At 53.2% G+C, this 15,555-nt stretch overlaps 1 protein-coding gene across 1 annotated transcript; it reads right to left on the reverse strand.

The window, feature by feature from the left end:
- Positions 1 to 1,177: 1,177 nt before the first annotated feature.
- FADS6 (fatty acid desaturase 6) lies at positions 1,178 to 8,372 on the reverse strand. The gene is given in 7 exon segments (XM_023212088.1): positions 1,178 to 1,321; positions 2,001 to 2,016; positions 2,250 to 2,358; positions 2,361 to 2,399; positions 3,827 to 3,928; positions 3,931 to 4,006; positions 8,334 to 8,372. Coding segments are annotated over 7 exon segments (525 nt in total).
- Between the last annotated feature and the right edge of the window lie 7,183 nt (positions 8,373 to 15,555).

A 15,555-nucleotide genomic window follows, 5' to 3' on the forward strand; every position in this document is an offset into this window, starting at 1 on the left:
CTCCCATTCCTCTGTGAGGCCATCTGTCCTCCAGACCCTGTTCCCAGAACCCCCTCCAACCCCAACCCCCTCCCACAAATTCTTCTCTCTCCCAGTGGATGATCCCCAGGTTCACCACTTCTGAACATCACAGAACAAAGCAAACTGTTTGAACTAGCCAAGGTCACATTCAAAGCTATTTATTCTTTTTTTTTTTTTTTTTTTAGATGGAGTCTTGCTCTCTCGCCCAGGCTGGAGTGCAATGGTGCAATCTTGGCTCACTGCAACCTCCACCTCCCAGGTTCAAGCGATTCTCCTGCCTCAGCCTCCCCAGTAGCTGGGACTACAGGCGCCCGCCACCACACCCAGCTAAATTTTTGTATTTTTAGTAGAGACGAGGTTTCACCATGTTGGCCAGGCTGGTCTCGAACTCCTGACCTCGTGATCCGCCTGCCTTGGCCTCCCAAAGTGCTAGGATTACAGGCGTGAGCCACTGCCCCCAGCCTGCTATTTATACTCTTTCCCCAACTCTGTCCCTGAGGAACCTTCTCCCCTCACTTCCCCTGGAGTTCCCTCCCCACAAAACACACTCACTTTTATCTCACTGATACTGCGGCCTGGGGAACTGCTGAGCCAGTGCCTTGCATAGGTTCCTTTGGCTGAGGATCGAGGAAGGCCTGCCAAAAGCAAGCTCACCCTGAGGTCCCTGGGGAGAGGGCACCTTGGTGGGCAGAGCCTGAAGGAAACAGGGGCCAAGGCTGTGTGGGGCTGTCCCAATGCCAGGGAGGTCCCAGCCGAGGGAACTGACCCTGATCTCTCTGTGCCCCCTGCTGTCTCCCAGGTGGCCCCTGCACAGTATCCCTCCTCACTCACCCTGTCACCTCCCCTTAGTCCTACCAAGGATGGAGCAGGGGGAAGGACACAGCTCTTTAGTCCTGAGATGAAGTTGCTGAGGTCCCGACTGACCAGAATGCACAGCCACCATCACCACCTCCCCCAGACACCCCTCAAAACCCAGAAAAGCACGCAAGGCAGGTGGCCCCCGGACCCCAGGCCTGAGCTCCCCTGCCCCCTGCCTGCCTGGTGCCTCCACTCTCCAGGTCCACCACCAGCCACTGAGCCACAGCCCCTGGGCCAACAGCAGCAGGAGGGCCAGGGCTGGGCCAGGGAGGGACGGGGTGGCTGTACTGGCCCGGCCTCATTGCAGCCCCACGAGCTCAGTGATAGGTGGGGCCTGCACCATGAATTCCTCATAGCGACGGAGAAACAGCTGGAAGCGAGCCAGGTACGATTCCTCATTGTACGGTAGCTGCTTCTCATGGAGGAACTGGGACACCATGGGCTTCACCTGGTGGAAAATGAGCAGGAGAGGGGCCTATGAGCCGGGGCTGTGGACAGGCCCATCATCCTATGGTGGGGGGGGGTGCGTCATCTTCCTAACCGCAGCTCCTATCGGCCTTGTTCCAAGATTCTCCCTCTGGAGTAGAAGGACTTAAGTCAGAGAATTCTTGTCCCCAACCCAGCAGAAGAAAGGAGTGGCTTCTCCCCAACATCCAGGGATCCTGACTGCATGACAGCCCTCCTTGGCACAGGGGGATAAAAACCAGAGCTCCCTTTTACCAAGCACCTACTGTGTGCTGAACATTTCAGATGTATTTCTCCATTTCATCCTCAAAGCCTGTCAACATAAGCCCTTCTACTTCCGTTTTACAGAAGAGAAAGCTGAGGCCTAGCGGCATTCGGTTCACTTGTCCAGAGTCTCCCTGCCAGTAAGAAACCTGGGTATCTGATCTGAAACCCATGCTGCTGTGGATACACTGGACTGCCCTTCCTGGGTGACCTCTGACCAGGCCAGTTGGGGGACTTGGAGTTCAGGTGAACCCTGAAGGTTCCTCCCTCCCCTGCCACCTTTTTTTTTCTTTTTTTAAGACAGCGTCTTACCCCGTCACCCAGGCTGGAGTGCAGTGGCACGATTATGGTTCATTGCAGCCTCAACCTCCGCAGACTCAGGTGGTCCTCACCTCAGCTTCCAAGCAGCTGGGACCACAAGCATGTGCTAATTTTTTGAATTTTTTGTAGAGACGGGGTTTCACCATCTTGCCCAGGCTGCTCTCAAACTCCTGGGCTCAAGCGATCTGCCCGCCTCAGCCTCCGAAAGTGCCAGGATTATAGGTGTGAGCGACCCCGCTGGGCTGAAAAATCTTCCTTTCCACCCTCTAACAGTCCCTTCATTCCAGCACCCCCAGCCCAGCCCTCGACTACCTTCAGACACGTTATCAGAGAGCCTGGGGAAGAGGTGTTGTTCCACGTGGCTGAATGCCCAGTCCAGCACAGGCACCTGGGCCAGGTTAAGCGCCCTCAGGCTCATCACGTGTATTGGCGGGGCTTGTTGTCCCGGGAGAACATGGGCAGCCAATGTGCTGTGACGGACACGTCGGTCACTCCAGGTAGCCTGGACCTCCCCACCCCACTGCAGGTGTCCTGGGATCTCATGCTACCCAGGGGATTCTTGTGTCCCCCACCTCCCATGTGGGGGGACCTGGTAGAGGGGTTCCTGGCCCAGCTGCAGTGACGACCCTCTCTGTTTTCTGCACTGAGTCTCATCCATCTCTGGGCCTCCCTCCCCATCTGAACAGTGAGGGGCTTAGCCTGGGCACCTCTCAGGTCCCGTGGTTCCCTAATGCTCTCAACTGCCTACCACTCAGTCTCATCACACCGTGCCCGTGCCTCGTCCTGGAGAGACCCTTCCTGCTCTGTTCACCAGTCAAGATCCTACTCATCATTCAAGATCAAGTTTAACAGTGTCGAGTGCTTCCTCTGCCAGGTGCTGTCCTAGGTCAGGAACTCGGAGGTGACCAGGAGCTTCAGTGGGTGCAGGACAGGACACAATTATGGAATTAAGTAATTAAGTAGTTAACATCAGTTGTGGTAAGTGCTAGACAAGGAAGTACAGGAAGCTCTACTCTGGGGCCTTCCCTGAGCAGGAAACAGGGAGATGTCCCTGTGGAAATGACGCTGGAGCTGAATGCTGAGCCCTGGCCTCCCTTGAGGAACTCCGTGTCCAGTTCCTCCATCTGCCTCAGGGCAGGCACTGGGGCCTTTATCTCCTACCGCTTGGCATCTGCGCATGGAGGGAGGTATGCCGACTATGTTGAAGAAGAGCTCACTTCTTTTTTATTTTTATTTTTATTAGCCAGAGTCTCGTTGTGTCCCCTGGGCTGGAGTGCAGTGACACAATCTCGGCTCACTGCAACCTCCGCCCCCCAGGTTCAAGCGATTCTCCCGCCTCAGCCTCCCAAGTAGCTGGGATTACTGGGGCCTGCCACTATGCCCAGCTAATTTTTGTGTTTTTAATAGACAGGATTTTGCGATGTTGGCCAGGCTGGTCTCCAACTCCTGACCTCAGGTGATCCACCCACCTCGGCCACCCAAAGTGCTGGGATTACAGGAGTGTCACCATGTTGCCCAGGGTGGTCTCAAACTCCTAAGCTCAGGCAATCCACCTGCCTCGGCCTCCCAAAGTGCTAGGATTACAGGCGTGAGCCACCATGCCTGGACCCTGCATTTTTATACCTAGGATCTCATTTTCTTTCATACCATACTTGAGGAGCAGGTACAGGACCGGAGACTCAGACAGGTTAAATTATCTGCCCATGGCCCCCAGCTAGTAAGTGGCAGAGCCAGACTTAGCTCTGGGTCCGAGGCTCTTTCTACCCTACCATGCTGTCTCAGCAAGAATCTATCAGGCCTTCCTCTATAAGCAGCCTCCATGAAGCCAGGCAGGGAAAGAGAGCAGGAGAACCAGGTCCATGCAGGGCACTGCCGACTGGGCTCTGATGGCACTCACCGACAGCCACCGGTGGAGTGGCGATGGGGAGGAGGAAAGGAGCAAGGAACATGTAGACATAGCGGTTGAGATAACGCAGCCTCCACGTGCTGGATCCCCCGGGCCCACCACGTTGGTGTAGGCATGGTGCATCTTGATGTGACCATGCGTGGCGTGCTCTGCAGTGAAGGTTGTGCATACCTAGAGGAGGGAACCAGAAATGACACTGGGGTCCGTGTCAGGCACAGTTGAACAATGCAGGACCTTTGAGAGCCTGGAGAACACGCCCACCTCCTCAAACCCTGCATGTCCAGGGCCATCCTGCCTTATAGCCCCAGCTAATCAGCTTTGACCATCAACTCTCAGGTATCTATGACCACGGAGTGGCAGCCAGTCAATACAATCGCGTCCGTTTGGCGAGGCTCTGCAAAGCATTTAGGGGTGGGAGGCTGGACCCCTGGAGTGCCAATCTGCCAGTGACTGCCCAGGCGACGAGTCTCAGAGGCTGTCGTGATTGGAGGCACTGCAGGTGATGATCCTGGCATCTGATGCAATGATTTTGTGTGTGTTTCTCTTAGAAACATCTGCTCCTTTATAACACTGAGCACTCTGAGCCCGGAGCAGCAGCCAGGAGGGGCTGCAGGAGTGGTCTGAGAGTGCAGGGACATCATCCCCTAAACAGTCCACAACGTGGGAGCGGTGCCCTGATGGGGGCCGAGAGCTTCTCCCTAGAGGTGACTCTTCTCCAGCATGGATCCCCAGTGGGATTCTCCAAAGCCGCTCGGAGCAGCAGCACGCGCTCTGACTCCTAGAAGAGCCATCAGTCTGGAATGCAAAAGCCATGCTAAGGTGTTTCTTAAGCAGATACATGCAAATGTATGCAGATGTAAGCCTTTTCCAATATTTTATCTAGGACAGAAAATGTGGCTAATTTTATTGAAGGTGCTGCCTGTTTCTGGAACGACGTGAAAAGTTTCCCAATACCAGTCGCTGCAAGCCAGGTAAAGAGAGCGGAACACCCCGCAGAGGGCTCACTGCACCAGGCCCCACGCCCGGCACTCGCACACTTCCTGAGGGCGGTGGCAGGTGACTACATGCTGCTGAGTTAGTTGGAAAATGGATGGTCCTGCTGAAAAAGATCATTTATTTTATTTTTTTGTTTGAGACGGAGTCTCGCTCTGTTGCCCAGGCTTGAGTGCAGTGGTGAACCTCCACCTCATGGGTTCTCGGCTCATGGCAAACTCCGTCTCCTGGGTTCTCCTGCCCCAGCCTCCCGAGTAGCTGGGACTACAGGTGCCCACCACCACGCCTGGCTAATTTTTGTATTTTCAGTAGAGACAGGGTTTCACCATGTTGGCCAGGCTGGCTTGAACTCCTGGTTCATGTGGCCACCCACCTCAGCCTCCCAAAGTGCTAGGAATACAGGTGTAATCCCAACACTTTAGGTGGCCAAGGCGGGCAGATCACTTGAGGTCAAGAGTTCAAGGCCAGTCTGGCCAACATGGGGAAACCCCCTACTAAAAATACAAAAATTAGCAGGGTGTGGTGGTGCATGCCTGTAGTCCCAGCTACTTGGGAGGCTGATACCTCAGAACATCGCTGGAACCCACGAGGTGGAGGCTGCAGTGAGCTGAGATCACACCACTGCACTCCAACCTGGGCAACACAGTGAAACCCTGTCTCAAAACAAAAGGAGGAAAATATTAGAGAAGAACGTAGAAAAGACTGATAACCTCTAGCCATCATCTTCCAGGAGGAAATGGGACATCTGCAGAAAGGGGCAGGACAAAGACCTCTTCCGATACTTTTTGAATTCTGAATCATGTAAACATATTATATATTCGGAAAATAAGTTAGGTTTGAAAACTACCAACTTAGATTACCACCTTTGGCCACAAGACCAAGTTCCAGGTCCTCTGCCTGCCACATGCCCCCTTTCCCCTCTCCAAGATCCCCATTAGATTCTGGTGACCCCAGATTCCTGAGGTTCCCTCATGTACTGTGCTGCTTCCCACAGCCTTTGTCCATACATTTGTTCTGTCTGAAGCCACCTTCTTGCTCCTTAGTTTGGCCAATTCTGTCCTGATAGCATCTCCCCTGGAAACTTTCCCTGGAGTTTCTCAGTCGTGCATGATTCACATTTGGGACTCAGGCACTTTTTGTGTCAGTCAGGGACTGTCCTGTGTACTGTAGGACATTTAGCAATATCCCTGGTCTCTACACACTTGATGCCAGTAGCATGCGCGCACACACACAAACACACCGCTCTTTTTTGTTGTTGTTGTTTGAGACAGACTTTTACTCTATCACCCAGGCTGGAGTATATGAAGTATAGTGATGAAATCTTGGCTCACAGAAGCCTTGAACTCCTAGGCTGAAGCAATCCTCCTGCCTTAGCCTCCAGCCTCCCAAGTAGCTTGGACTACAGGTGCACACCACCACATCCAGCTAATTTTTGTTCTGTTTTGTTGTTTTGTTTTTTAGAGACAGGCTCTCACTGTGTTTCCCAGGCTGGTCTCAAACTCCTGGGCTCAAGTGATCCTCCTGCCTTGGCCTCCCAAGGTGATGGAAGCCACTGAGCCTGGCCCACACCCCCATCTTGATAGCCAAAAATATCTCCAGACACTGTCCAATATCCCTGCCCTGCTCTTCCCACCCTGAGCTCTCAGAGCTTTCACTCCACCCTGGTCGATGCCCTCATCACATTCTGCCTGCCCCAGTCACCTATCAGCTGGCATGGCATTGCACAGTGGCTTAACCTCCCGGATCAGTGTTTCCTCATCTACAAAGTGACAATAGCTTCACCCTCGTAGGGAGGTGTGACTCTGAAATGAGGTAATTTACATAAAGGATGCAGGAAGCAGCCAGTAAGCGTTAGCTAGTGCGATCAGGATTTATTATTATTATTTTGAGACAGAGTCTTGCTCTGTCGCCAGGCTGGAGTACAGAGGCACAATCTCAGCTCACCACAACCTCTGCCTCTGGGGTTCAAACAATTCCCCTGCCTCAGCCTCCTGAGTAGCTGGGACTACAGGCGTGCGCCACCACACCTGGCTAATTTATTTTTTGTATTTTAGTAGAGACAGGATTTCACCATGTTGGCCAGGATGGTCTCGATCTCATGACCTTGTGATCCGCCCTCCTCGGCCTCCCAAAGTGCTGGGATTACAGGCATGAGCCACCGCGCCCGACCAGGATTTTTTGTTATTTTGATGTCATTTGTATGTGTCTCTTTTGCACTTGACTCTGAGTCCCTGGGCAACTGGAACGGGGTCTTATTCACAGTATGTCCCCAGCATCTATTGGAGTATGGTGTAGGTGGAACTGGGACACCACTCACAAACACACACAAAAACACACACAGAGTACCAATGTCCATTTCCTTGGTTTTGATATCGAACGACACTTAGATAAATGTGACTATTGAGCCAAACTGGATGAAGGCTACCGCAGACCTCTCTGTCCTATTTTTGCAAGGCCTGTGAATCTATAATTATTTTAAAAATGAAAAGCGTTTTACAAAAGTATATTTTTGTACTGCAAATCTGAGTTTTCCCTCCAAATAAATATTAAAGATTAAAAAAATAAGAAGTCGTAGTTGAACTTAGGCAACTGTAAAGGTAAACTGAGGCTGGAGCCGAACCGGGAACAAAGACACAAGGCAAATGACCGTGAGAATAGCCTTTATTAGGGCTTGCGGGCAAAGTTCCTAGGTCCAAAGGCGTGGGCCGAGGAAGTCGCACTGAGGGAGGAGGGGTAGGGGCTTTTTATAGCCCGAGAGGTAGGGAAGCTGGTTGTGCAAACAGGGCCTGGGGGGTCTTGAAACTACTAGGGCAGGAGTTGAGTAAGGGTCATGAGGAAGGGGTCTTTGGAAACTGTCAACCGAAACTGCTGTTTACGAACTTGTGGAATGCAGGTGAGCTGCAGGTCATGGGGGAGTGTGGTTGCCAAGCCAGAACTCTGACGCATGTAAGTCTGCGGGTGTGTACAAGGGTGAAGGGAGTCTTTAGCAAAAGGCCTGCTACGCCGGGTAACGCCGCCATGTTGGGTCTAGATTCCTGCCTAACAGCAACAACCCTCGAGGTTTGCGTGGGAACGGGCAGAGAGAAGGTTGGAGAGACAGCTCAGAGGGTAATGACCACACTGAACTTCTGTGAGAAGAGAACGTTCCAGGATCACGACTTAGGTGGGGGGAGGGCAGTTCCTGACCCTGTTTCCACCCCCACAAGAGCCCTAAAGGAAGCCGATGGCCTTCCCCTATGAGGCACCCCTCCCCCAGGGCAGAGCTCTGGTCCAGCAGCTGTGGTTCCACCCCTGCAGCACGAAGCCGACTTCACAAGGAGGATTTGAAGAGGAGAGACTGGAGCTTAGGAACTGGCAAGGCCTGTTCCCTCCCACTCAGGGGAGCATCTTGGATTGTGAGTGACATGCAGGAGAGTCCCTAAAGCCGTCTGATTTCAGGAGTTAATCTTTCCCAAGCTTCGGGGCTTAAATTACGGGGGCCTGCCCAGCCCACACTGCCCCCCACCTTCCCGTGGCCATCTGAGTACGGCACAGTGCCCCTCATTGGCAGTCCCTGAGAACACGCCCGGCAGTCCCCATGGTGATCCAGGACAGGGCTGGGCAGGCACTCTCGCTGGGGAAGGCCAGGGTTATCGGTGGCAGGAGAGAAGGTCAGCGTTAGGCTACCTGGAGGGATAGAACTTTGCTATGTGGAACACAAATGGGTCTTCGGAGGTTGGATACTTTAGGAGAGAAACAACAGCCTGGAGTGGAAGCCTCGCCCTCCAACCTGTCTGCCCCTCCCCCAGATCCGATGGCCTAGCTTGGAGCTGATAAACCCTGAGACAATCCCAGCAAAAGCTGGGCACCCAGGAGAGCCAATGATACTCAGTTAATGCCTGAGGCTGCAGCATTTGCCAGACACCAAAAGGAGCCCAGGGCCTATGGCTGCATTATTCTGCAATGATGATGTCTCCTGAGCGTCAAGGTTTGGGAAAAGCACAGATACTCCACAAGGAAGGATCCTAACAGAGAAGGCACCAAGACATGGGAGGAGAGTCAGAGATCCAGGAAGGTTCCCGGGACATCCTCTGAGGTCCTAGGCAGCAAGAACGTGTCCTCTGCGCCCTGCAGAGGCCCAGAGGACACAGCACCTAACCCCCCAACATATACACATCCCCATTGAGATTTGCAACCTTGCAGTTAAACAAATAAACAAACATGACAGGCCAGGCGCGGTGGCTCACACCTGTAATCCCAGCACTTGGGGAGGCTGAGGCAGGTGGCTCACCTGAGGTCAGGAGTTCAAGACCAGCCTGGTCAACATAGTGAAATCCTGTCTCTACAAAAATACAAAAAAAAAAAAAATTAGCCGGACATGATGGCGGGTGCCTATAATCCCAGCTACTAGGGAGGCTGAGGTGGGAGAATCACTTGAACCCTGGAGGTGGAGGTTGCAGTGAGCCGAGACCGCGTCATTGCACTCCAGCCTGCGCAACAGAGCGAGACTCAGTCTCAAAAAAAAAAAAAAAAAAAAAAAAATGACAAACAAAGCAAACAACAACTGCTAACCCTTTCCTTGCAGCTGACCATGTCAACTCCAGAGAAAGAAAGTGAAGATCATACTGGTGGAGCGTGTCAGGACCAGGCCCTCTGTTAAGGTCTGCACTGTTTCGTTTAATTCACATGCTGGCCTCATGAGGGAGGTCATGTTATTTCTCCTGCTTATCAGGTGAGGAAACTGACACTTAGATGTTGAATTAAGTAACTTGCTCAAGGTCTAGGCAACCAGTGGGGCTGGGATTCCAACCATGGCTTCAAAGGCTGGTCTTGAACTCCTGACCTCAGGTGATCCTCCCGCCTCGGCCTCCCAAAGTGCTGGGAGTACAGGCGTGAGCCCCAGACACTGCCACCCTGTGTGGCAGACAAGACCAGCACCCTCCTCCAGCAGTGCACTTGCCTCACCGATGTCAGCCAGACTGGGGAGATAGGTACGCCCCTTCCCCCACACTGGGAACTGGACCTTCCCCAGAGGGTAGCTGGAGGGCACCTGTGGGATGAAAAAATCAAGCTCTGCCTCCCGGGTTTATGCCATTCTCCTGCCTCAGCCTCCCGAGTAGCTGGAACTACAGGCGCCCGCCACCTCGCATGGCTAGTTTTATGTATTTTTTAGTAGAGACGGGGTTTCACCGTGTTAGCCAGGATGGTCTCAATCTCCTGACCTCGTAATCCACCCGTCTCGGCCTCCCAAAGTGCTGGGATTACAGGCTTGAGCCACCGCGCCTGGCCAACAATTTTATATTTTCAATTGGTAATCACTTTTTTTTTTTAATTTTATTTATTTATTTTGAGATGGAGGCTCATTCTGTTGCTCAGGCTGGAGTACAGTGGTGCAATCTCGGCTCCCTGAAACCTATGTCTCCTGATTCTCCTGCCTCAGCCTCCCCCAGTAGCTGGGATTACAGGCATGTACCACCACGCCCAGCTAATTTTTTTGTGTTTTTTGTGTTTCTATCAGAGACGGGGTTTCACCCTGTTGGCCAGGCTGGCTCGAACTCCTGACCTCAAATGATTCGCCCGCCTCGGACTCCCAAAGTGGTGGGATTACAGGCGTGAGCTACCTTGCCCAGTCGGTAATTGCTTTTGTAGAGGTATAAATCAGAAGGTAAAATCACCCCTAAACCCAGCACAGTGGAGCATGGGAAGGCAGGGCGGGGCTGGCCTGTGAGTTCCCTTGGCCATGGGATTGGCATGACTGTGGGTGGGTGGCGGAGCAGCCAACCTACCCCTGCCAGCTGCCCCCAGAGTCTGAGTGACACCCCCCAACTCCTCTTTCTCCCTCTGTCATCTCGTCCTGACCTTTCAGCCACTGATACCCCCATCCCTGCTTCGGGATCCTGCTCACAAAGTGAGGCTGAATTGTCAAGCCTGGGACGAGGCACTTTGCACAGCATGCCTGCACTCACCAGGCTCCCGGCTTCCGTGTTTCCCAACAGGCCCTGGAGGCCTAGTAAGTAGGTCTAGGCAGGCTCCTTAGCCTCTGCCCACAGTGGCAGAAACAGCCAGGGACTGCCAACTCTCCCAACTACCCTCCCCTAGACTTGCCTCTACCCCCACCCAAGTCCTCATCTGTCTGCACAAGACTCATCATATGTGAAGAGCACAGCAGGGTTTTGGAGTCAGGCACGCTTAGTAGCTGTGTGACCTTGCATGAGTTACTCAACCTCTCTGAGCCTTGGTAGCTTCCAAGACACTAAAAAACAGACATTTAAAGAAGTGAGATAGGCCGGGCACGGTGGTTCACGCCTGTAATCCCAGCACTTTGGGAGGCCGAGGTGGGCAGATCACAAGGTCAGGAATTCGAGACCAGCCTGGTGAAACCCCGTCTCTACTAAACATACAACAACAACAAAAAAATTAGCTAAGCGTGGTGGCAGGCGCCTGTAATCCCAGCTACTTGGGAGGCTGAGGCAGGAGAACTGCTTGAACCTGGGAGGCAGAGGTTGCAGTGAGCTGAGATTGCGCCACTGCACTCCAGCCTGGGCAACAGAGCGAGACTCCATCTCTAAATAAATAAATAAATAAATAAATAAATAAATAAATAAATAAATAAATAAATAAGATAAATATGAATGGGAGTTTACCATTTTCTTCCTGTGCCCCAGTGGATTGATGTGCACACCCATGCTGGAGACCACTCCAAACTTCTGACAACCGTAAGGTCTTTTAGATCTTAGGCTATAAAAGTAAAGTAGTCTGGAGCCTAAGGTCTAAATTGCTCGGCTTGGCATTTGAAGGCCTCCAAGTTCCAGCTCCATCTCCAGATACCTTCCTGCTTGGGCTGCAGTGACTGCTCACTGATCTCTGACCCATGGATAAGTGCTGCCCTTTCTCCCCTCCAGGTCTTTCTTCCCAGGGTAACTGTCTCTACTCCTATCCCCCAACCAAGCCCCACACATCCTCTGGGTTTCCGGCAACATCAGCCGCCACTGCAAAGCTCTTCTAATATTTTCATGTATTTCATTCATCCTATTTTATTGAGCACCTACTATGTGCCAGGCACTCCGCCTTTCGCCGTTCATCCTTCCCCTCCTCTGACCTCATACCCACTACCAGCTAGCATTAAACGTCACACATTACCTCACAATGAGCACTCCTGGACACTGTGATCTAGCCACAGGATTCAAGCTATTCCCCTGTGTGAACCATCTGCTTGTATCAGTCAGGATAACCAACATCAGCTGTTATAACAAACAACCCCAACATCTCAGTGGCCAAACACAATACAGATTTATTCTTGCTCACATCACCATCCAATTTCAGGTTCCTTACACCTGTGATGCCTCCTCCAACACAGGGCTGCCACAGGATTGCCAGGGGATGGGAAAGGAGAGCATGAGAAGGTAGTTTTAGGTCCAGGTCTGGAAATGGCACACATCACTTCCATCCACACTCCACTGGCCAGAATCCAGGTATACAGTCCCAGCCACAGGCCGGCTTGGACCTGTGGACTTTCTGTGTACCCAGGAAGAAGAAGTCGCATAAAGGAGTGTATAGCCAGCCTCTTCCCCGTAACCAACTGCACTGTGAGCTTCCAAAAGGCAAGGATCCTTCCCACACCTTCCTGATATCTCCCTGAATCTCCTCCATAACTTCCAATCGGCCTGCTTCCCAGTGCATATCACCCACCCATCATGCCCAGCTCACTGCCCTCTACCCAGCCGGTGCTCAGTATTTACCAGCTGATGGATAGACTCGTGTGCGCTGAAACAGGCTGACTGAAGGAGAAGAGTATAGGACTTGATGGAGACAGGTCCTTCCTGTTCTTTGGACGACACAGCTTCCCAGACCACACGCTGTGTTTGGCACATAGTAGGTGCTCAGTAAGCGTTTGCTGACTATGTGAATAGACAGACGCATGGAATGATGAGGAAAACAGGCCCACGAGAAGGAAGGAGGCGGTAAAAGGTCTGAAAAAGTATTCAGTGGTGGAAAAGACTCGGGTCCAAAGTCGAGACAAACATGCCTTCCCAAACCTTACGTGGACGGGGAGGTGGTGCCCTCCTCCCCAGCCCCAACAGACTGGGGGCATCTGGGCCTACTCAGGCCACAACAGTGGGGCAGGATGTGTCAGATGAGCCAGGGCTTGGCCTTCCTGGGCCCTCTGGAGTTCCCCACCCTGAGGCAGTGATGATCCCTCCTTTCTGTGATTTGGATCTTTATTTGTTGGGGTTCACTGGGGTTAATTATTGTTGTGGTTGGGTAGGGTGGTGGGAAGGGCCCCACCCTGGCCCGGGGCCTGGAGGAAAATCCCAAGAGTCAGACGACTCTGGAGACCTGGAGGGCTGGTACCAGGGCTCAGGGATGGCACTGGATGGCTTAAGAAGGTGCCTCCTGCCAGCAATTTAACTGTCTCTATGCCCCGAGCCTAGGTGGCTGAGTCTTTAACCCTTCCTTGTGCCTCTTCCATTCATGCCACCCTCCAAATCATCAAAGCCCGAGTGAGGCCCAGCTCCATAAAGCAACTGGCATTATTCACAGGGGTGGGGCTGGGCAAGCTGCAGGAGAAGTGGCCTGGCCTGTGGCTCAGATCCTGGCCAGCTGGGGGTGGGACCGGCACCCGGAGATACCCTGGCTCCAGTAGGGCAGGGCCACATCTGCAGCATCTCAGCATCAGCCACACCTCTCAGGACCCTTGGCCTTCTGCGGCGACCCCAAAGCCTGCATCTGGTGTTCCCAGGCAGCTGCTTTCCTGTGGGGACGAAGCCAGGTTAGTAGTGGCCCAGCGAGGCAGGGCAGGGGAGGGACGGGAGGGAGGGAGCGAGCCAGCCTCTAGCTGGCAGGGGCTTGCTGAGGCTCCAAGGGCTGTCAGCCTCTCCTCACCTTGCAAGAAGGGAAACTGAGGACTGAGCCCCAGGGTTACTCTCCTAGCTGCCTAGCAAGTTAGATCCTTGGCAACCCAGGGCTGGGGTTGTGAGCAGCGTAGACACTGTTCCACTTGGTCTCTCCTCTGCATCAGATCAGCACCAAGTCCCTTGTGTGAGTGGCTTTGGGATGTAGATGAGCCTAAAGGATGTGTGTTGGGCCTGGTGGGACCAGTGCCAGAGCTGGGAGGGGAGTGAAGGCTGTGATTCCTGCACAGTGCGAAGGCACCCAAAACAGAGTCTAGAGCAGGACTCTGGATCAGACACGCCCAGGTTCTAGTCCTTGCTGTGTGACCTTCGGTAAGTCTTTTAACCTCTCTGAGCCTCGGTTTTCTGAGAGGGTGATTTGGAGTGGATGAGGGTGATGTTACCCACCTCATCGGATCACTGGGGAGAGCAATGACATCATTCTGTACTGTGGATATCGTGGGCCACGGCAGGGCACGTGCTCGTGGTAGATGTCACTATATCATGGTGTTATAAATGTAACATGATTGTGATGATTGTGATACTGAGATGTTTAATTTAAATCTAGCATATATTGCTACCGATAATAACAATGATAAATGGTTTTGGTTTCCAGCAGGAAAGGAGCTGGAACATGCACCTGCTCTATTTCCTCTCCTCTTCGCCCATGTCTTCCCTCGAGGGCTGGGGGCCAGGCGAATGCTGTTCCTTTTCAGCCCCGCTCTGTAATACTAAACAGGCTGTGCAAAGGCTGTGGTGGGCGCAGAAAGGGGGGCTTGGGGGCAAACCAGTCTTTCAGTTCTCTCTGACACCAGCTCAGGGCTGCCCAGGCCTGGCTGATGCCCACTGAGCCCTCCCCATCCCCAGATTCCCATCCGCCAGGTCCCTGGGCTGCTCCTCCACCCACTGGGCATTGAGCCCTGAGCTAAGCGCTTTACATTCATGCTCACAACTGGCCTACAATGCGGGGGAGGCATTCAATCATCCCCACTCACAGATGGAAACACTGAGGTTTGGAAAGTTGAGCTGGCCTTTCCAGGAAGTAGCAGAGCTATGCACTCGAACTGGACACGCCTGCCCAGGGGGAGAGCCCACCCAGGCCCCTCAGCACCCTAGTGCCCCGAGAGGTAGACTTGCCTCCGCCCCATCCCATCAGTTCTTCTCCCACTACAGCCCACACTATGCCCCAGGGCTGGGACCCCCAACAAGCCAGTCACCCAGAGAGAGGGCGAGGGAATCTCTCTGTAGAAACCCCCAGTTCAGGGTGAGGGCGGGGCGAGGGAAGGTGGGGTGTCCAGGAACTTCAATCTTCCAGTCTAAAGGACCCGGGGCCCTAAAGATAGATACCAGGGAAGAGGAGGAGTCTACAAATAGACTCCAGATGAAAGCGATGGAGGCCTCTGTGGGCGCACACCCGCACACACATGCACACACACACCCCTCTTCTGGGAAACTTGGAGGCACTGAATCAAAGACAAATGAGCAAAATCACAGACACACACTCAGCTCACAAATAAACACAGCCAGTCAGCATGGTGGCTCATGCCTGTAATCCCTACACTTTGGGAGGCCGAGGCAGGCAGATCACTTGAGGTCAGGAGTTCAAGACCAGCCTGACCAACATGGTGAAACCCCGTCTCTGTTAAAAAAAAAATACAAAAAGTTAGCTGGGCTTGGTGGCGGGGGTGCCTGTAATCCCAGCTACTCAGGAGGTTGAGGGAGGAGAATCACTTGAACCTGGGAGATGGAGGTTGCAGTGAGCCGAGATGGCGCCATTGCACTCTAGCCTGGGTGACAGAGCCAGACTTTGTCTCAAAATAAAAAATAGGCCGGGCGCGGTGGCTCAAGCCTGTAATC

The sequence above is a fragment of the Piliocolobus tephrosceles genome, chromosome 16 (assembly GCF_002776525.5).
Source record: "Piliocolobus tephrosceles isolate RC106 chromosome 16, ASM277652v3, whole genome shotgun sequence".
Classification (NCBI taxonomy): Eukaryota; Metazoa; Chordata; class Mammalia; order Primates; family Cercopithecidae; genus Piliocolobus; species Piliocolobus tephrosceles.